Here is a 21,179-nt window from a genome sequence, read left to right as displayed (position 1 = left end):
AAGGAAGGACAGGAACCTGGAAAAGGTCCTGTTAATGAAGTTAAGAGTGAAGGGCAGAGAGAAAGGCTCCAAGCTTCAGATTTAAGGAGACAAAAGCTGCAGAAAGCAGATTTAAAGCGAGAACAGCTTGAAAGAGGCAAGCAGATCCAAAGAGACAACTGAAGGTCTGTAACTCTTTGCTATGGGCAAGTGAAGCAGTGGTACTGTTAACAGCTGAGTCGGTGAGAGATGTGTGCGTGGAAGACAGCTTGAATGCATGTGATGACCCAGGGAAGAGGGACATCAGAAGGAGAGTTTGAAACCCTGGAGATGAACCCTTGTGGAAGGCATCTGAGAGAGAGTCGGTTTGGGAGAAGATTCCAAGGTGGGGTCTTGGAGAGTGGAGATTGGAAACCCTCATGTGGGAGACAGAGTGCAGTGAGACCGGTTGGCTCACAGTCTGGGAGGGGGAGTTGCACAGAGATCCATAGCATCTGGTTGAGGTGGCATCTGTCACTTAGTTTCAGAGAGTGGTATGTCGGATCACAGGATGCCTATTGGTACAGGGACTGTGTACTTACTGTGGACTTTAGAGTATAGTGTAACTTGTGTTATCCTTACAAATCTGTATACATCTGTAAAGGTATAGTTGTGGGTGAAGGAGCATTGTAATATAGTTCATCTTTTCTTGTTTAACAAATGTTTTATTATTTTGTGAAGAGTTCATCAGCTGACTCCTGTGACTCTGCTCAGTAGCTACTCTCTACGTATCTAAACAAACAGAATAAAAGTCAGGATCTATCAAGCTGGGTTCCACTCTGGGATCAAATTTGCCCAGGGGTAACCTCAGCTGGGATCTTAACACTATCTGTGAGAGAAAAACAGAGTTAACGTTTTGAGTCCACATGACTCTTCTTCAGAGCCTCTTCTTCAATATTATATTATTTCTTGTTGTCCATTCACAACTTTGTTTTTAAAAGTGTCCATTTTTCCATGAATCCATGAGTATAACTGCATCGGTGTGACAATAGTAATTTCTAATGGGAAAAGGTTGACACAAACTGTGACAAAAATGCGACTATGTAACTCTGGTAGTGTAGATAGAAAATACACATATGCACAAGATTTTTAAAATATATATACTTATACAGATACACTACATTAAAAAAGATCAGAACGTGTAACTCTTCTGAAAGCTACAATACATGTGGGAGCTAATCAGTTGAAAGGTGTGTCCACCTGTAGAAGCAGAAAACCCAGCTGCATAATAATTTTTCTTTTCCTACTATTCAATACTGCATGGGGGTTTTTACATCTTTTCAATCACATTTTCAAATAGCTGGATAACAAAGACAAATCGAAAGAATCAAGATTGGTTCAGATTTTGGGGTCAGCAGTGAACAAGTGGCGCTTGCTGGTCATTATGGTTACAATTGCCCATAGAATTGTTGCTGACATTCACAGTACAATTTGCAGTTATCAGACAGTCAAAATAACAATGCTGTTGATGGGAGATCTAGCATGCATGAATAGCGTAAGCAACAGTGTGTTTGTTCAACTAATTAGATTGAAGAACCCTCATGGAAGCGTACAGAGGAAATATCTGGAAATGTAATTTAGAACATTTAATTCAATTTAAAATCATACACAGAATGCAAAATAAAGAGGAGGGAAGATGGGATTGAGAGAGATAAAAGAAACAATGAGAAAGTGAAAAAAAAACTTTAATTTAAAAAATCTCCAGCAATAACTTAAATCTGAAGGAATGAGACTCCAAACTAATAAAAGTAAATTTTCAGTACCAGTGAGATCATTTGGCAATAATTAAGACTTGTCTCGCTGTTAAAAATTCACTCATACTTAAATGGACAAGCCCTAACTTTTTCTGCCCTATTTAATGGGTAACTAGTGGGTAAAGTAACACAACTTCATGCTCTTCATGTGTTTGAATACTGTGTTACACAGCAAGGTATGGATGTAATGAAACATGCGGAAAAACAGAGCAAATCTGACAGCAACTTCCTGATTTCTGTGTTTAAATGTGCATGTGCTGACACCAGAGTAACTCTCCTATTATTGTTGAATAGGCGAGTGCGGATAGCCATGCCATTATTCTTATTGCAAAATCTGTGCCATTTTCTTTCCTCATGCCTTAGTAGATATGATACTCTCACACAAAGTTTACTTTTGTAAACACACCAACTTCTGGTAGCAATTATAATGGAAAATAAGCTTACCTTTTAACACAATCAGTGTGCCCTAGATAGTGCCTTTGAGTCCTTTCCTCAACGTTGTACAGCACCACAACAGATGCTATAAAATAGATAATTTCTCCAGTTGGGAGGAGGTAGATATTGGAACGACAGTCCCTTCCTCGATACCCATATCTATTTTCGGTTAGTCAAGGCCATATTCAACAAAAATATATATATATTGCTTGTTGAATTTTGTGCGTAATCGCTCAATAAGTTTATCCAGTGAACAGATGAGTTGTATAGCTCTGGAAGATACCAGTCTGGTACAAACTTACAGTGGCATAAGCAGTACAAATGGCTTTAGTAGCTGCAGGTTATGGAGAGGAAAATCAGTAACGATTCTTCCTGCTGAACACGTCCAGCAAATCTTGCTGAAACAAAGTGAGGTTGTGAGTATATTTCAGTTGAGGAAAAATTAGGTTTTAACTGAAATGTTCCCTGAAGTTGAATAGCTGAAAGCACTCATTGTGAAGACTCACACTGGAATTATGTTCATTTGGGAAGGTATTAGAGGGTGCATCCTTATTTCTACAAGGAATCAATACCTGTAAGATGTAAAAGAAAACTAATTGCAAGAATAAAGTAACAGGAATGAGAAAAGAAGAAATATATTTCATTGCATCAATAGAAAAGTAATAATTTCCCACATGCCAACCATTAGCATTTCAAACTCACATGTTAGTTTGTTTCATACGAAAATTAGTTTTTAAATCTCTGGATTCGAAGTTTCCAGCATCAACCATTAAATCAGTTGTATGTTGGAACTAGTGGCTGAAAGAATCAATTAAACTGATTGGAGGGAAAAACTGGAGCCTGTGAGAATCAATGAGTTGTTACCTTCTCCCACTCTTTGCTGCACATAAGCCTTTGCCAAGAAATTAAGTTTGACTGATAATTGCCTTGTAGAAACTACACGTATATTTGTTTAATATAAAAGTAAAATACTGCAGATGCTGGAAATCTGAAACAAAAACAGAAAATGTGGGTAAAACTCAGCAGGTCTAACAGCATTTGTGGAGAGAAAAACAGAGTTAACGTTTCGAGTCCGTATGACTCTTCTTCAGTGTACATTTTCTTAAATTTTTGTATATACTCCTCTTCAGAGTACAGTATATTTATTGTTTGCTCCAAAAAAGGTTACACAAAGCATAGCAACTGTGTTACAAATATGAAGTTTGTAAGATTGTCATGTTTTTGCCTGTCTCTTTAATTTAGGGGAAAATGGAACAGTGAAGTGTGTGATGTGACCTTTTCCAAATCCTGCTGGACAACAAATCTGGGTGAATTGATTGCTGTGGGGACGGTGAGGCCCAGATTGATTTACTACCTGAAAAAGGTGCAAGGTGTTCACAGCTGTAGACAATGGCTAGGACATCTGTGATAACTCTGGGTAGATTGTTAGCCTCCAAGTCTCACAGGAAGGTGTTAGGCATGTCAGGGTTTGTAAACAGTCTCTTTATTTTCAAGACAGAATACAAGGGCCTGGATACAAGGCCCATTTGATTCATATTGCCATGGAAATGGGCTTTGAGAGGAGAGTCCATAGCAAGCCATTGTAGTAGTATCGAGTTACAGTATTTTTCTTAAGAGGTCCCTGAAGCTCACGGAAGGGTTAGTCTACACGAATCTGAGAGAGTGTGAGCAAAAGAGATACAACCAATCAGTTTCTATTGTCTACCATGTAGAAGACGGGTGGGAGCTTGCACTAAGATTGAAGAGACAAAGTGCATGAGGTTTTAAACAGGGCTGGAAGATTCACCCAGCTTTGGCTAGAGGAAGGAATCTTTAAGGTAACACTCACTGTGAAAGTCAGTTCAGGGATTAAAAGTTATTCAGTGGGAAAAGGAAAAAGGAAGCAAGCCAAGGGAGCTGAGAATATTTTTGGACTGCTTCCTCAAGGATGAAGTGTCCACTTAAGAGACAGATAAAGTATAACTGTGAAGGGGGATTTTTGGTCATTTAAAAGGGGGATTTTTTCTGTAGTTGCCTACTGAATAGTGTTTAGACAATGGTGCTTTTAGTTTATGACAATAAAAGTCTTAAAACTTGAAATCTTAGTGTGTGATCCTTCCAGGTCAGTAACTGAAAATTGAAATATCCTTTCAAAAGTTAAAGTTCTCCAGGGGGATTGCAACACCTGCTAAAATGTAGTTTTTAAACATCTTATTTCCTCAAAAGCATTTTCTTTGGGCATGTAGCATAGTTACTTTATGTGAAGGGTACTTTTCTACTAGTTTAGTTGCAGTCATTTTTTTGAGTTAAGGAAGATGTTTCCCGAATAATTATTAAACATCCTTTTAACTATTTAGGATTACCAAATCCCTTTATTGTCTTCCCTCATCAACTCCAGCTTAATATCCCCTTCTTCATTCTCTATTCCTCTAAGACTAGCCTTGTGACCTTTATCCATCCTTTGTCCCAGCATTGATAGCAGAGTCTTCAGCTACCTCTGCACTTCTCCCTAGAATCCTGATCCTAAGTCTCTTCACATGTCCCATTTGCCTCTCACTTTATAAACCTTTCCAAAGTCCATCTTTTTGACACAGTCTTTGGTCACTACTTGTAATTTCTCCTGCCTTCAGTTAGTATCTGTTTCCTTTACTTTTATTTGTGAAGGGCCAAAGGACTTCAAAAACATATATAAGACACTACATATATTATTTTATTTATTCTTTCACAGGATGAGGGCATCGCTGGCTAGGCCAGCATTTATTGCTCATCCCTAACTGCCTTCAAGAAGCTGGTGGTGAGCTGTAGTCCATGTGTTGTAGGTACACCCACAGCACTGTTAGGAAGTTTCAGTTGTTGCTGTTGGTGAGTCATTCACAAACTACGAAAAATATTAATCAATAAACTTGGCAATTCCATAACTACCAGTGAAAGCAAAGGCATTGGCACTGCAGCATATAATTTTACTTATCATGCCAACGGCGCAAATCAGAAAACGTAGTGGGTACCTGTTGGATGGAATATTTATCCAATCGGCAGATCCCATATCATATGACCCCACAGCTGAACATCAATCCACTGTTTGCAAGACTGCCACCGACTCTTCTCCTGCATGGGAGATCTTCCCCCATGGCTCCAACCTCATACTCCCTTAAACCCAAGGAACCCATTTTTACCTCCTTGCCAAGTTCCACAAACAGGAATGGCCTGGTAGATCCATCGTTTCAGCCTATTCTTACCCCACAGACTCATTTCTTCCTATCTCAACTCTAGTTCTTCTCCCATTGTCCAGTTTCTTCCCGCCTACATCCACAACTCTTTCAATGTCCTCCACCACTTGAGTTTCTGGTTACTTGGCCTTTTCACCATGGGTATACAATCTCCCTACATATCCATTCCCCACCATGATGGTTTGAGGGTTCTCCATTTCTTCCTGAACAGGGACCCAACCAGTCCCAATCCACCACCACCTGGCTTTGTCTGGCTGAACCGGTTCTCACATTGAACAGCTACTTTGGCTCCACTCACTTACTCAAAATAAATGGTGTTGCAATAGGAACCCATATGCCTGCCTTTTTGTGGGACATGTGAAAGGTTCTTTATTTCAATCCTATTCAGGTCCCCTCGCTTACCTCTTTTTATGGTCCATTAGTGACTATATTGGTGCAGTTTACTGCTCTTGCCCTGAACTGGAAAGTTTCACAAAAGTTGCCTCCACTTTCCACCCTTCCCTCACTTTCACATGGTGCACCTCTGACTCTTCCCTTACTCGGTTCCTCTGTCGCGGGGACAGGTCTTTGATCAATATCCACCATAAGGCCACTGACTTCCAAAGCTACCTCGACTACACTCCCTCACTCGCCACTACCTGCAGGGGCAACATACCATTCTCCCAGCTTCTCCATCGCATCTGTCCTTTTTCCTCAACTGAGGATCCCCCTCACTTGCTTGACAGGGCCTTCAACCGTGGCCATTTCATTTCCCACACTTCCGCCCTTATTCCTTCCCCCTACCAAACCACAAGAGATACTCTTAGTCCTCAGCTTCCACCCTACCAGTCTCCACATTCCACGCATTATCCTTTGCCATTTCCAGCATGATGCCACCACCAAATACACCTTCCCTTACCCTCCCCCTTCACCATTCCAAAGGGACCATTCCCTCCACAACATCCTGGCCACTCCTCAGGCAGTCACACAATGACACTTCCTCTTCACACAGCATCGTCCCATGCAAGCACAGGAGATACAATGCTTGCCCTTTTACCTCCTCTCTTCTCATCATCCAAAGCACTAAAGGCTGCTTGCAAGGTGAAACAGAAGTCTAATCACGCTTCCTTCAATTTAGTATACTCTATTCACTGCTCACGATGCAGTCTTCTGTACAATGGGGAGACTAAATAGGGATTGGTGACTACTTTGTGGAACACCTCCGTTCATACATGACCCAGAGCTTCCATTCACCAGTTATTTTTATTCTCCACTCCACTCCCACTCTGAACTCTGTCTTCGGTCTCCTACACTGCTCCGCTGAAGCTCAACACAAGCTCGAGGAATGGCACATCATCTTTCAATTATGTGCTTTACGTTCTTCTGGAATCATCATAGAGTTCAACAATTTCAGATCATAACTTCTGTCCCCATCTTGTTTTGTACTTTTTGGTTTTGTTTTTGGATGGCAGTTGTTGGGGAAGATTCTGCTTTCCCATTTACACCACCTCTAGACACATCTTTTGTTTCTTTACTTGTCCTGTTATCACTCCTCTTGCCTTGCACCTTTGTCATATAACCTTTTACATCTTCCACCCTATCACAGGTCTTGTCTTTTGTTCTATCCTTCCCTCCCTGCTTCCCTACCTGTATACTTGCTTTAGACCTGTCCGGTTTTAAACTTTCTACAGTTCTATTGAAATATTATTGACCTGAAATGTTTGACTCTGTTTCACTCTCCACAGATGCTGCCAGACCAGAATATTTTCAGCATTTTCTATTTTTATGTCCGTTATCCAGCATCCACAGCATTTTACCTTTCTATTAGTAAGTTCATTTTCATGTTATACAGTTGACTATGCTCTTTAACAGCACAATGGGCCAAATAACCTCCATTTGTGCTGCATTATCCTGTGGTCCTCAATACAGATGTATAAGTTGATCCAGATACACTTCAAGCTTTCAGCTGGAAACCTGGAATATAAACCTATGTACAAAGATGTCTCATCAGCTAACTCAATTGCCTGGAGTGCAGAATTTGACTTTAATACATTCTGACTGTTCCATGTGCTGCAATGGCCATGTACAACTGAGCAAGTGGAGTCTGGGAGCTTGACAGAGAGCAAATGCTAGAAAATGGGAGAAAGGCAGCCAGTCAATAGTGGAGAGTCCATCGTAAATAGAAGAACAGGACAGGGTTCTGAACAGGCAACTTCACTCCCTTCAGTAAGCTAAGGTACCACTACAATGGCGTATGACTATGAGGCTCCATCTTCCACCTCAATTTAGGTACCGAAATTTCTAGTCTAGCATATAAGTATGCACAATGAAAATTCATTAGGTGCCCATTTTGTATCTTCTGTATTCATGTAATTTTAAAATGATTTCCAACCAAAAGACAAGGATACACCCACTCCAGCTTCAGCTTCTCAGAAGGCAGTTCTGACTTCATTTCATCATAATTTGTTACATCAGAAGGAATGTACATTGTGATCGGACGTCCACGCATGAACATCTTGATCATATCTCCCTCTGTTCAAAATAAAAAAAAAACTTGTTAGCTTTAAAACTATTTAATTATTTTGCAATTGGGCAAGATTGTTTTCATGCTACAAGCAATGCAGAGAATGTGGCTATCTTTGTACGGTAAAAATAAGTTAAGCATTTGAATTAGTTGCAATAAAATTGTTTAATCTTGGGTCATGACATTTTAAACTTTTTAAATTGTTACACTAAAGGCCATTTTGTCAATATCAAAATCTCAACAAGTGTTTCCTCTAAAGCAAATTTCTTTGAGCTATTAACATATAATTCAGAAGTATCAATTTATACCAGCGAATAATCTTTTATTGATTTCTGACAACGCCACAGATGGTTTTCTGGTTTCCTACCTAATTTCTTCTTTTGAAAATTAAAGCTGCAATCCCTAAAGTTATTTCAGGAGTAGTATCCCTATTTTTAAGCTGCAAAACTAGGTATAAAAATGGGTAACAATGCCATTGAATAATGTCATATGGATAGGCTAAGCATACAGATGCTTACATTAATCTCAGAAATTTCTGAGCTATTGATTTAAAATAGGCCAGTTGAGTAAAATATCAGGTTTGCACTGCAGACTAGTTAAAGGCAGGGATAAGTCAAGAAAATAAGAGAAGTCTAGAGCGTAGGGCGCAGATGGCTGAAGGCACAACTGCCAATGGTGGGGCGAAGGAAGTGAGTGACGAACAAACGACCACAGTTGGAGAGATGCAGAGCTCTCAAAGGGCTGTTGTGTTGGAGAATGTTACAGAAATAGGGAAGGGTGAAGATATGGTGGTATCTGAACATGAGGATGAGAATTCACAAAAAAAATAAAATCGATGTGTTGGTGCACAAGCCAATGTATGTCAATGAGCACAGGGGCAAAGGGGGTGAGTAGGGCTTGATGCAGGTTTGCATACAGAGGTGGGTAATGATGCTGAGGCCGAAGTGGACAGTCTTTATGATCAAGAGGAAGTTTATCACAATGGCAAACAGGATGCCAAGGCTGCGAACATTATTGTTCAGCCTGAGCCAGTGATTAGGGAATAGAGTTTGTGGTGGGTTCCAAAGACAGTGGCTTTGATCTTCCATCTTCTGAATGCTTAAGTGGAAAAAATTTCAGCTTAACCAGAACAGAATGCCATATAAGCTGTCAGAGAACACAGCAGCAGCGAAGGATTTGAGAAAGGCAGGTGAAATAGTGCCACGTGCCATCAGTATTAATGTGAAACCTGAAATTTTGCATTCAGCGAGGAACAATATGTAGTTTTAAAAAAATTCTTTCATTATGTCACTGGCAAGGCCTGCATTTGTTGCCCATCCCTAAATGCCCTTGAACTCAGTGGCTTGCTAGGCCATTTCAGAGGGCAGTTAAAAGTCAACCACATAGCTATCAGGCCAGATCAGGTAAGGATGGCAGGTTTCCTTCCCTCAAAGGCATTTGTGAACTAGATGGGTTTTTTTTTTACAACAATCGAGGATGGTTGTCATGGTCATCGTTACTGAGGCTAGCTTTACATTTCAGATTTATTAACTGAATTTAAATTCCACCAGCTGCCATGGTGGGATTTGAACCCATGCCCCAGAGTATTAGCCTGGGCCTTTGGATTACTAGTCCAGTGACATTACCACTACCGCGTCTCCTCAAGTAGTTAGGAAATCAAGGTGGGGGGTGGTAGGGCATGGGTCGGTAGCAGCAGCTAGGATACACCCTTCTGACACTCCAGAGGTAATTGCATAAGGAGAGAAAGCATTACAAGAGATTTGCTAGCTCTGATTGGGTAAGCATGAATGGAACTACGAATATTTTTTAAAAATCAAATAAGAGCTATTAAGCACATTTATTTGCACTTTAATTTAGGTTTAGGCAGAGTCTGTTCTGTGCACTGCACTGCCACCAAACCAATATTAATCACCCTAACTGAAATCACAGAAATCAATCCCCAGAATTTAGAATAGAAAATAAATCTCCAAGAATGCAAAAAGGGCATATCTGTTTTGAGCTAAAAAGAGCTTTCAAACTTTGTTCTACATTTATCAATTTAATTTGGATTATGTAAACCTACTCCTTACTTTGCCATGACCCAGGGTGGTCTCCATTTCACACCCCTGCATGTAATCAGCCAAGCCATTTGGTTATTAATGCCAACATTAAAATAGGCAAGCAACATGCAATTAGGAAGTGAAGTGAGGGAAACTCTGTCAGAAATACAAAAAAAAGCCTCTATGCAGCCCATCTTTTTCTTCCAATTCATTCATCAGGAAAATATTCGTTTAATAGATTTAGCACACTTGTAAATTGCAGCCTCTAAGCATAGGTTGACCAGAGAGAGAATTAGAGTGGAAAGAGAGTATGGTTGAGAGAAAATAAATGGGAGGTTGTTATATCACATCAAATTACACAGGAAAAGTTTTTAAAATGACAATATTAATTTAATTTGATACACACTTTACTGAGTTGTGAACTGTCGAATTTGAACAGTAATGAAATTTATATTGTTGATTTTTTAAAAATTCTGCCATTTAACTGAAGAAAAAATGCTGAATGATTTGGGTCAATGAAAATTCATTTCAAAAACAACTCAGCTTTTAATGTGTTCTGGATGATTAACTGGTCTGGGATTTTTGACTATATATAAAATATGTTTTATACATAAGTGCAATTTCAGTACTGTAAGAAAGGTGTTTCCTTTATAGTTCAGTGGATGAGAAGTCCCAAGTATCCAAAGGGTATTCATGTGTACTCCACAAGTCATTTTATAGCATTTCATCATATTATTTAGATGTAATATTGTTAAAACTAATTTGATTTTACTTTAACAGTATTCTCTTCAAGTTCATCAAATGATAATTTAGACTGACTTACAGAAATAATGTAAAGATACAGGGCAGCAAACTTGGTGCCACTGATTTCAAACACAGTCATTAGTAAATGTGTTAGTTAACTTGTATGAAACCAGTAGATATCAAACTAATTCCATTGCAGGTAAAGTTTGGAATCTTAGGACGATTAGAAATAAGAAGCATCCAGAATAACTGAAAAGCCACCATCACTACTGATATCAAGTTCAGCACATTACTAATTATTTAAAATATCATGATTTGTTATTGCACGTCTTTTTAACATGTATCAAAATAAACCTTTAAATGCTGAAGATATTCAGGCTAAACTATATGTGCTTCAAATTTAAAATTCTACGGATTCATCATTAGAAATGTTTTTTTAAAAGCGGTATTATACAAAACAAACTATTAATCAGGCTGAAAATTCAGTGACTATGAGCAATCAAGATTGAAAGTCAACTGGCAGGGAGCTACCTAAAGTTAGCAGCAGGCCACAGTATTGTTGTTGGTCCAAAAGTTCCTGCAATAAATGTTCCAGTCATTTTTCGATCGCCCTTAAGAGGTTCCTTTCAAGCCCACTAGTTAGCCGCTCACGACCCAGAATAAAGGTTCAACACTTATTGCTATTTGTACTTGAAAACTGCAAACCCAATCCAACAACTGGCGATAGGATCCATATTTGCATATGCAAGCAGCTTCTCCTTATTTCAAGTGAGAGTATTCAATACACATTTACAGGCCAGCCTGAAAATCGTATAAGACGGGCCCACGAGTCAAAGGGGCAGCTGCTGTTCCCTAGTCATTTTCAACTCTTGAACATTTCATAAATGGGGTGGGTGACAGTTGAAAATTCTTCCTCCTACATTATAGCCAGCAAAGGAGGTTTTCATCCAATCAGTTTGAGGCAAATATCAAATCCAAATCCTGCAGGTGGACTGCACTACCCAGCACCCTGCTCCCAACACTGCATAGCTAACATTCCCTCACTGGCTTTGCAACAAAGGCAATTGTCTCACCTTGATTGACTACACTGGCTGAGATTAACTAATTCAGCACAGATTAGGGACAGTACCAGGAAACCTTCTAGTCTGTACAACTCAGTGCTACAAAACATTGGTGCATTAATCTACTGAACTACGAGGGGAACTTATGACTAGCTCAAGTCTCAGCCTTCAGACAGCTGAACAGCATGCCTGTGGCTCAACAATGTGTGTCAGATGACACCGGCCATTGTGTTTTTCTATAACTTGAAACACCACAAGGTTGGAGCAGTGTGATAATGTTACAGGACAAGTAATCTGGAGGTCTGGATGAATGCTTCAAAGACAAGTTTAAATTTCACCGTGGCAGCTGGTGGTATTTAAATTCAATTAATTCATAACTCTGAAATAAAAAAAGTCTCAGTAATGATGACCATGAAATTAACGGATTGTGATAAAACCCCATTTGGTTCACTAAAGGGAAGGAAATTTGCCATCCTTACCTGGTCTGGCCTCCAGACCCACAGTAGAATGTTTGACTCTTAGCAAGCCCCTCAGTTGCATGAAACTGCTACAGAAAAAAAATCAAAGAAGAATAAAACCAGGCAGACCACCCGGCATCTAAATAGGCAATGGAAACGACAAAGGCAAAACATGCCCAGGTGACTCTGCAAAGTCCTCCTCACTAATATCTGGGAACTCGTGCCAAAACTGGGAGAGCTGTCCTACTGCTTGACATAGTCATACTCACCAAATCATAACTTACAGCCGATTTCCCAGAATCCTGGGTTTGGCCTGTCTCACCAGCAGACCAAGCCCACCAGAAGTGGCAGCACAGTGGTATACTGGGAGAGAGTGGACCTGGGAGTCCTCAGCATTTACTCTGGTGCCCATGAGGAAGGAAACTTCCTGTTGATTATGACCAATCACCCTCCCTCAACTGATGAATCAGTACTTTGTATTTCGAACCACTGATCAAGCTGGTTGAATCCTGAAGAACGCGCCTGCCAGGCTGCGCATGCGGCAGGTGGCGAGAAAACCAACCAGAGGGAAAAAAACTAATTGACCTCTCGCAAATGGACCAAAAGCTCATAACTTCTGCACTGTTGTTAAATTAAGAGAGGCAATGGTGAGGTAGAGCTGGGTGTCATCGACTTTCAAAACTTTTACTCTAGAGCAAGGCTGCTAGTAAACACCACACAGGTGCAGGGATGTCTGAACTTGCAAATGAATAGGTTTTTTTTTTATCCGATTATGGGATATGAGATTGCTAGCAAGACCAGCATTCAGGACCGGATGAGATGCATCCAAGGCTATTGAAGGAAGTGAGAGTAGAAATTGCAGGGGCACTAGCCATAATCTTTCAGTTTTCCCTAGACTCAGGGGTGGTGCCAGAGAACTGGAGAATTGCAAACATTACACACCCTTGTTCAAAAAAGGTTGTAAGGATAAGCCCAGCAATTATAGAACAGTCAAGTTTAATTTCAGTGATGGTCAAGATGCTAGAAACAATTATTTTGGATAGAATTAGTAGTCATATGGAAAAATATGGGTTGATAAGAAAGAGCCAGCATGGATTTCTAAAGGGGAAATCGTGTTTAACTAACTTGCTGGAGTTTTTTTGAAGAGGTAACAGAAAAGATCGATGGGGGTAATACTGTACTGTACATGGACTTTGAAAACGTATTTGACTGTGCCACACAACCGACTGGTAAGAGAAGTTATTGCTTATGGAATAAAAGGGACAGTAGCAATATGGATGCAAAATTGGCTGAAAAATAGGAGGCAGAGAATAATGGTCAATGGATATTTTTCGGGCTGGAGGAAGGTTTGTAGTGGAGTTCCCCAGGGGTCGGTATTGGGACCTTTGCTTTTCCTGATATATATTAATGATCTAGATCTTGGTGTGCAGGGAACAATTTCAAAGTTTGCGGATGATACGAAGCCTGGGAGTGTTGTTAACTGCGAGGAGGACGGTGTGGAACTTTAAGTGGACGTAGACAAGTTGGTGGAGTGGGTAGGTAGGTGGCAGATGAAGTTCAATGTGAAGAAGCGGGAGGTGATGCATTTTGATAGGAAGAACATGGACAGACAATATAAAATAAGAGGTGAAATTTTGAATGGGGTGCAGGAGTAGAAAGACTTGGGTGCATATGTGCATAGATCATTGAAGGCAGGACAGGTGGAGGGAACAGTTAATAAAAAATATAGTATCCTGGGCTTTATTAATAGGGGCATAGAGTACAAGAACAGGGAGGTTATGCTGAATTTATATAAGACACTCGTTAGACCTCAGCTGGAATATTGTGTACAGTTCTGGGCACCATATTATAGGAAGGATGTGAACACATTGGACAGTGTGCAGAAGAGGTTTACAAGAATGGTTCCAGGGATGAGAAACTTCAGCTATGAGGATAGATTGGAGAGGTTGTTCTCCCTGGAGAGAAGGCTGAGAGGAGATTTGATGGAGATGTTCAAAAACACGAGGGGCTGGACAGAGTAGATAGGGAGAAGCTGTACCCACTTGTAAAAGGATCAAGAATGAGAGGGCGCAGGTTTAAAGTGATTTGCAAAAGAAGCAAGTGTGGCGTGAAAAAAAACTTTTTCACACAACGAGTGGTTCAGGTCTGGAATGCACTGCTTGGAAGTATGGTAGAGGCAGGTTCAACTGAGGCATTCAGGAGGGCATTAGATGATTATATGAATAGAAACAATGTGCAACGGTACAGGGAAAAGGCAGGGCAATGGCACTAGGTCATAATGCTCATTTGGTGAGCCGATGCAGACATGATGGGCCGAATGGCCTCCTTCTGTGCCGTTAAGATACTGTGATTCTGTGAAAGGGAGTGCATTGGACTGCTCCATCTCAAAAGTGAATTTGAATGAACCATATTAAGGTTGGTAAGGAGATCCTTACATGTGATTGCAGATTCAAAGATTGTGAACATATCAGTTACATATTGGAAATGCGTACAGGGTAGGAGGTTAGGGTTCATTCCATCAAAAACATGTTTCTCATGGAAACCAATGAAAATTTTAGTGAGTGCTGGACCCAGAAGGACTTCCCCCTAGCTACACCATATTTTTGGACACATACGCTGTTATTAAAACAGAAGTTGACTGTGCGAGCTGTTAAGTTTCAATGAATACAGATTCAGAAAATGGCATATCTATATTGCCATGATATAGTGACGTGGTCCAAACGTCAATGGCTTCCTTCATTGGCACATTCGTAAATAAGCTCATAATGAGAAACACCTTAAAAGTTTCACTTTAAAGCATGCAGCAACCCTAAAAGTTTCACTTTAAAGCAAGCAGCAACCCTAAGATATCCTATAACACTAAATACCTCCAGACATTACTTCAATGCCCATAGACATTCATACAGATTTCAGGTACACGCGATTTTGTGAGCAAGTAAAAATCCACAGCATAAAACTATCATAGTTCAACACTAAGTTGGTTTCAGAGACTACAAATGTTGTTTGAATATGGAAGCTATTCTGAAGCCATTAAAAGGAATTGAGAGTTTGAAGTCACACCCCAAGAATGAATTTTTAAAAAGCAGGAAACAGACATTTCTGCCCTTATGACAAGTGGTTTTACCAGTTATATGTAAACAGATACACAATGATGTGAGAGCTGAGCCACTTTTATGTAAAATATTACAACTGCAATAAATAACATTTTCAAAATGTTATAAACAGACTATGAAAAATGCATTCCAATCATATCTGTTGCAGCACAATCTTTCCAAGCAACAGAATTAGCAGATATGAAAATGGCTTTTTCAGATCATATAAATTATTCGCAAGAACTTGCGTACATTTAAAACTCCATAAAAGGTGACAATGTGCTTCTGAGGGACAGCTTAAGGAGTCTCTTCTCTTCCCTTTTCCGACTTTGTCTTTACTTCCGGGGACAGGCTATCAACAAATATTCATTATAAGCCCAATGACTCCCACAGCTATCTCGACTACGCTTCGTCATACCCCGCACCCTGTAAAGATTCCATTGCATTCTCCAAATTTCTCCATTGCACCTGTTCCGATGATGCAACCTCACATACCAGCACTTCGGATATGTCTTTCTTTTCCTCAACTGAGGAATCCCCCCTACCCCACCCCACCCGGACTGAGATTGACAGGGCTCTTGACCATGACTGCCCATTTTCCTTAACTATTCTCACCCCTTCCCCTCCCTTGCAAAATCATGATATGGTTTCCCAACCTTAACTTCCACTCCATCGCCTCCGTATTCAATGGATCATCCTTTGTCATTTTGCCACCCTCAAACACATGTCCTTTCAGCATTCCGAAGGAACTGTTCCCTCAGTAACGCCCTGCTCCACTCCTCAATTATCCCAAATATTTCATTTCCTGCCCACGGCACATTTTCATGCAAACGCAGGAGATGTTACAACTGCCCTTTTACCTTCTCTCTCCTCACCATCAAAGGTGAATCAGCAATTTACGGTTACTTCTTTCAATTTAGTTCACTGTATTTGCTGCTCACACTGCGGTGTCCTCTACATTGGGAGGTCAAATACAGACTGGGTGACCGCTTTGTGGAACACCTCCGCTCAGTCTTCAAGCAGGACCCCACTTCCAGTTGCCTGCCATTTTAATTCTTCATCTTGGTCTCAAGCTGACATCTCTGTCCTTGGCCTCCTGCAGTGTTCCAATGAAGCTCAATGAAAGGTCAAGAGATAGAACCTCAGCTTTCGAATCAGCACTTTACAGTCTTCTGGACTCAACACAGAGTTCAACATTTTTGGATTGTAATCTCTGCTCCCCCATTTTATTTTGTTTTCTTGGCATATGTCAGCCTTTATCTCATCTTTTTGGTTTTTGCTTTTGGGCAGCAGCTGTTCCTTATTTTGCCATTCATACCTCCTCTGAATTCATCTTTAGGTTCTTTATTTTGTTACTCCCTTCGACCCTGCCCCACGAACTCCTTTGCCATTTCCATCCCATCACAAGCCTTCCATTTTGTTCTTTTTCCGCCCTTCCCCACCCACATAAAAGCTAATACATTTCTAACATTTTCCTAGTTCTGATGAAAGGTCACAGCTTGAAATGTTAACACTATTTTTCTCTTTCCACAAGTACTGCCAGAGCGGCTGAGTATTTCTAGCATTTTGAATATTGCTGAAAAGAGAGACAAGTTGCCCAAACTTTTCATCTATATTGGAATTCTTGCATTTGTCCTGATGAGTGCAAGATGAAAAGCTTTGGCAATATGTCTTTCTAGCATTTTCTGTTTTCATTTCAGACTTCCAGCAGTATTTGGTTTTTGTCTACATCTTATCTAAGAATACTGAATGGTAATAATGGGTGCTATAAATGGAATGGTGGGGGAGGTTCGCTTTCCAGCAATGACTTTCATTACTTTAATAAGCACTAACCTCACTCAAAATTTAGAGGAAATCGTTATATTCTTTAGCAGTTACTTCAGCACTGGTTAATTAGATATTTCTACTTTATTCCGAAAGTAGCATTGCATTAATAATTGCTACATGCATCCTCTTCATTCTCATCTCTAGATGATAATAGCGCACAATAGAATCAACGGGGTTGACAATGTGGTCTTTTGGTGCTGGTTGCACTGGTTTGTTTTGGGCACCATCAGCCTGCAATAAGGAGCACTGAGGCCTAATGAGCACTCAATGCACACCGCACTTGATATAAGTGTCCAGAAGCATTTGGAGCATTCAGAACATGTACTCAAGCTTAGGCTCCCAAAATATTTTAGTGTCAGGATGGAATAGCACTCAATTCAGTGCCACATAAACTGGCACTACAAATGTTTTTTGCTCTTAGGGGCTCATCCATTAGCAGTTACTGTCAGTATTGGCTGCTTATTTTTCCATCCATATGTTTTTGCTGTTAAACTGTTTAGCTGCTTTGTTAGAAAGAAAACTATCGTCAATGTTTTAAGTTTGTGTTTGTGTTTCATCTGTTAGGTCAGGTGATTTCCTCAGGGATACTTCATACAAAGCTGCTACAAGCATCTGTCACTAAGCACCCCTATGTATTTTCAGGTTTTGGAAGAGGAGGAAGCATGCAAGTTTTCATTTAGATGCATAATTAGGGCTCATCCTTATGTCCCACCTTTAGTTATTGTGCTGAATCATACCTAAACATGCCTAGATACCTGCATACAAACATTACAGCTTTGATTTTAATGTGAGGCTATATTTATGAGAGTCAAGCTAGCCTGGCTCATCAACATGAAGCCCAGGCTTTTAACTTCTGGGCCTCATTTAATTTTTAAAAATTCATTCAGCAGTAAGGCCAACATGTATTACTCATCTCTAAATAGACCAATCATTCTTGCATGCACCTAGTGCCAATGACGACATGGCGTTCACTGGAAGTTGAATCTGTGGGCCAAGAGGTCACAACCGCAGACTGATGGGAAAGATCTACCACAGCCAGTTAAGTGCTGGGGGGAGACAGGGGTAGGTTATCGTAGTAGGAGAGGGAAGTTGAGATCTAGGTTTCCTGTGGGGAGAGGGGTTAAAATTAAGGCATATGATTTCCAAAGGAGGACATCACAAAACGGTGCACACTCTTGTACCTGTGCTAGTAAACAAGATTGGTTAATCAGTAGCTGTCAGAAAGTCAGCTGCTTTAAAGGTTATACAGAGCTCTAGCACCAATGCTGTTCTTCATAAACAGAAACCAGTTCCACTTTGAGCCAGTCGGAGCAGCAGCGGCAGCAGAGCAAACCTGGGAGTGAACAGTGCCAGCGAAGCTTCTTAATAAAAGCCTGAGGGTCGAGGCCCAGGTAGAGCCAGTCAGAGCAGCAGCTAACCCCAACAGGGAACCTGCCAGAATTTGAAAAGGCTGACAAAAGTGACGTTAGCGCAAAGTGATTGGTAGGTAGTGGGTAAGTTGTTTTTCTCCACTTTAAAGCTACATTAAGGAAAGACAGGAGTTCTAGTTTTTTTTCTTAAAAAGGAAGAAACAATTAATTTTCTACTTGGCTTAAATTTAGGTTAAGAGTATTTTAACTAAAGGTATGGTAGGGGAGCTCAGTCCCATGTGTTGCACAGCCTGCAGAATGTGCGAAGTCTTAGACACTCCTGGCAGTCTGGATGACCACATCTGCAGGAGGTGCCACCGGTTTGACAAGCTTGAACGCTGGGTTTCGAAGGCTGAGTGTCGGCTGGAGGTACAGCAGTGCATCCGCGAGGCTGAGTGTGATGTGGATAGCACATTTTTAGACATGGTCACCCTGCAGCTTAAGGAAGTGCAGTCAAGGAAGGAATGGGTGACCACCAGTCAGAAGAAGGGTGGCAGGCAGGTAGTCAGGAAAGCCCCAGAGTGCATCTCGCTCAAGAAAAGTTTTTCTGTGTTGGAAAACAGTGAGAGAGATGGTTCTTCTGGGGAATGCAGCCAGAGCCCAGCTGCACAAGGGGGGAGGAGAAAGAGAGGAACAGCAATAGTGGTAGGAGACTCAATAGTGAGGGGTACAGACAGGTGTTTCTGCAGCCGCAGACGTGACTCCATGATGGTGTGTTGTCTCCCTGGGACCAGTGTCAAGGATGTCACTGAACGGCTGAAGGGCATTCTGAAGGGGGAGGGTGAACAATCAGAGATCGTGGTTCACATTGGTACCAACGACATAGATATAAAGAGGGTTAAGGTCCTGCAACAAGAATTGAGGGAGCTAGGTAGCAGATTGAAAAGCAGGGCCTCAAAGGTTATAATCTCTGGATTATTCCCGGTGTCACGTGCTAGTGAGTATCGGAATAGGTGGATAGAGCAGATGAATGTATGGCTGAAAAGTTGATGCAGGAGGGAGGGCTTTAGATTTCTGGATCGCTGGGTCCGTTTCTGGGGAAGGTGGGACTTGTACAAGTCTGATGGGTTGTACCTGAACCAGAATGGGACCAACATTCTTGTGGGGGGTGGGGGGGCATTTGCTTGTGCTGATGGTGGGGGTTTAAACTAATTTGGCAGGGGATGGGATACGGAGTGGAGGTATAGTAGGGGGAGATGTACAGACAGGTATCGAAGAAAAAACAAGTCAGTCCAGAAGGCAGAATGTCAATATAGTCAAGTTAAGGCACAAGGGAGCATGGCAAGGCTGGGAGGCATTTATTTTAATGCAAGGAGTCTTGCGTGTAAGGCAGATGAATTGAGGATGTTGATTAACACAAGGGAATATGATAACATTGCTATCACGGAGGCATGGTTGAGGGAGGGGCAGGACTGGCAGCTCAATAATCTGGGGTATAGTATCTTCAGGCAGTGGGGGCGGAAGGAGGGTGTAAAAAGGTGGTGGTGTCGCAAAATTGATCAAGGAGACAATTACTGCAATAAGGAGGGATGATATCTTAGAAGGTTCCTCAAATGAGGCCATATGGGTAGAATTTAAAAACAAGGCGGCAGCAATCACATTGCTGGGAGTGTACTATAGACCCCCAAACAGTCAGGGAGACAGGGAGATAGAAGGGCAGATATGAAGGCAAATCTCAGAGAAGTGTAAACATAATATTGTAATAATAGTAGGGGATTTCAACTTCCCCAATATCAACTGGGATAGACAAAGTGTGAAACGTTTAGAGAGGGCGGAATTCTTAAAACTTATCCAGGAGAGCTTTTTAAGCCAGCAAGAAGAAATTCCTACAAGAAAGGGAGTGGTGCTTGACCTAGTTTTAGGGAACGCAGAAGGGCAAGTGGTAGAAGTGTCAGTGAGGGAGCATTTCGGTGATAGTGACCATAACTCAGCAAAATTAAGATAGTTATGGAAAAGGAAAAAGATGGACTGGAAATAAAGGTTCTCAATTGGGGGAAGGCCGATTTTAATTTGATAAGACAGGATCTGGCCAAAGTGGACTGGGAGCAGCTACTTGTAGGACAATCTACATCAGAGTAAGGGGAGTCATTCAAAAAGGAAATAGAGAGTATGTGCAGGGGCAACATGTTCCCATAAAAGGTGAAGGGTGGGAGCAACAAGTCCAGAGAACCCTGGATGTCAAGGAATGTACATGGCTGGATAAGGAAAAAAGGGAAGCTTATGGTAGATACTGAAGGCTCAAAACAGTGGATGACGTACAGGAGTATAGAAAGTGCAGGGGGTTACTTAAAAAAAATTAGGAGAGCGAAGATGGGGCATGAGAAAACACTGGAAGGTAAAATAAAGAACAATCCAAAGGCATTTTATACGTATATTAGAGGCAAGAGGATAACCTCTTGCCTCTAACAGGAGGGCCCATTAGGGACCAAAATGGCAATCTGTGTGAGGAGCCGGAAGATGTAGGTGAGGTTTTAAATGAGTGCTTTGCATCTGTATTCACTATAGAGGACAAAGTAGGTATAGAAAGCAGGCAGGGGAACTGTGATATATGTGAACAAATTAGCATTGAGAAGAAGGACATATTAGCAGTTTTAGCGGGCTTAAAAGTAGATACATCCCCAGGCCCAGATGAG

The 21,179-nt window shown here is 41.0% G+C and overlaps 1 protein-coding gene across 5 annotated transcripts in view; it reads right to left on the bottom strand.

The window, feature by feature from the left end:
- eml4 (EMAP like 4) overlaps window positions 1-21,179 on the bottom strand; it is a 367,604-nt gene that overhangs the window by 79,899 nt on the left and 266,526 nt on the right. For all 5 annotated transcript variants that reach the window (XR_013578703.1, XM_078557148.1, XM_078557147.1 and 2 more), the window contains 2 exons: window positions 7,801-7,924; window positions 2,217-2,366 (listed from right to left, as the gene is read on the bottom strand). Coding sequence is in view for 4 of the 5 variants with exons in the window: in XM_078557148.1 (XP_078413274.1) it covers window positions 2,217-2,366; window positions 7,801-7,924 (274 nt within the window). In the remaining variant the exon portion in view is untranslated. The remainder of the gene's footprint in view (window positions 1-2,216; window positions 2,367-7,800; window positions 7,925-21,179) is intronic.

This window comes from Cetorhinus maximus, chromosome 14 (genome assembly GCF_964194155.1).
Source record: "Cetorhinus maximus chromosome 14, sCetMax3.hap1.1, whole genome shotgun sequence".
Taxonomy (NCBI): domain Eukaryota; kingdom Metazoa; phylum Chordata; class Chondrichthyes; order Lamniformes; family Cetorhinidae; genus Cetorhinus; species Cetorhinus maximus.
The sequence above is the reverse complement of the archived record's forward strand: the minus strand, read 5'-3'. Positions and strand labels throughout refer to the sequence as shown.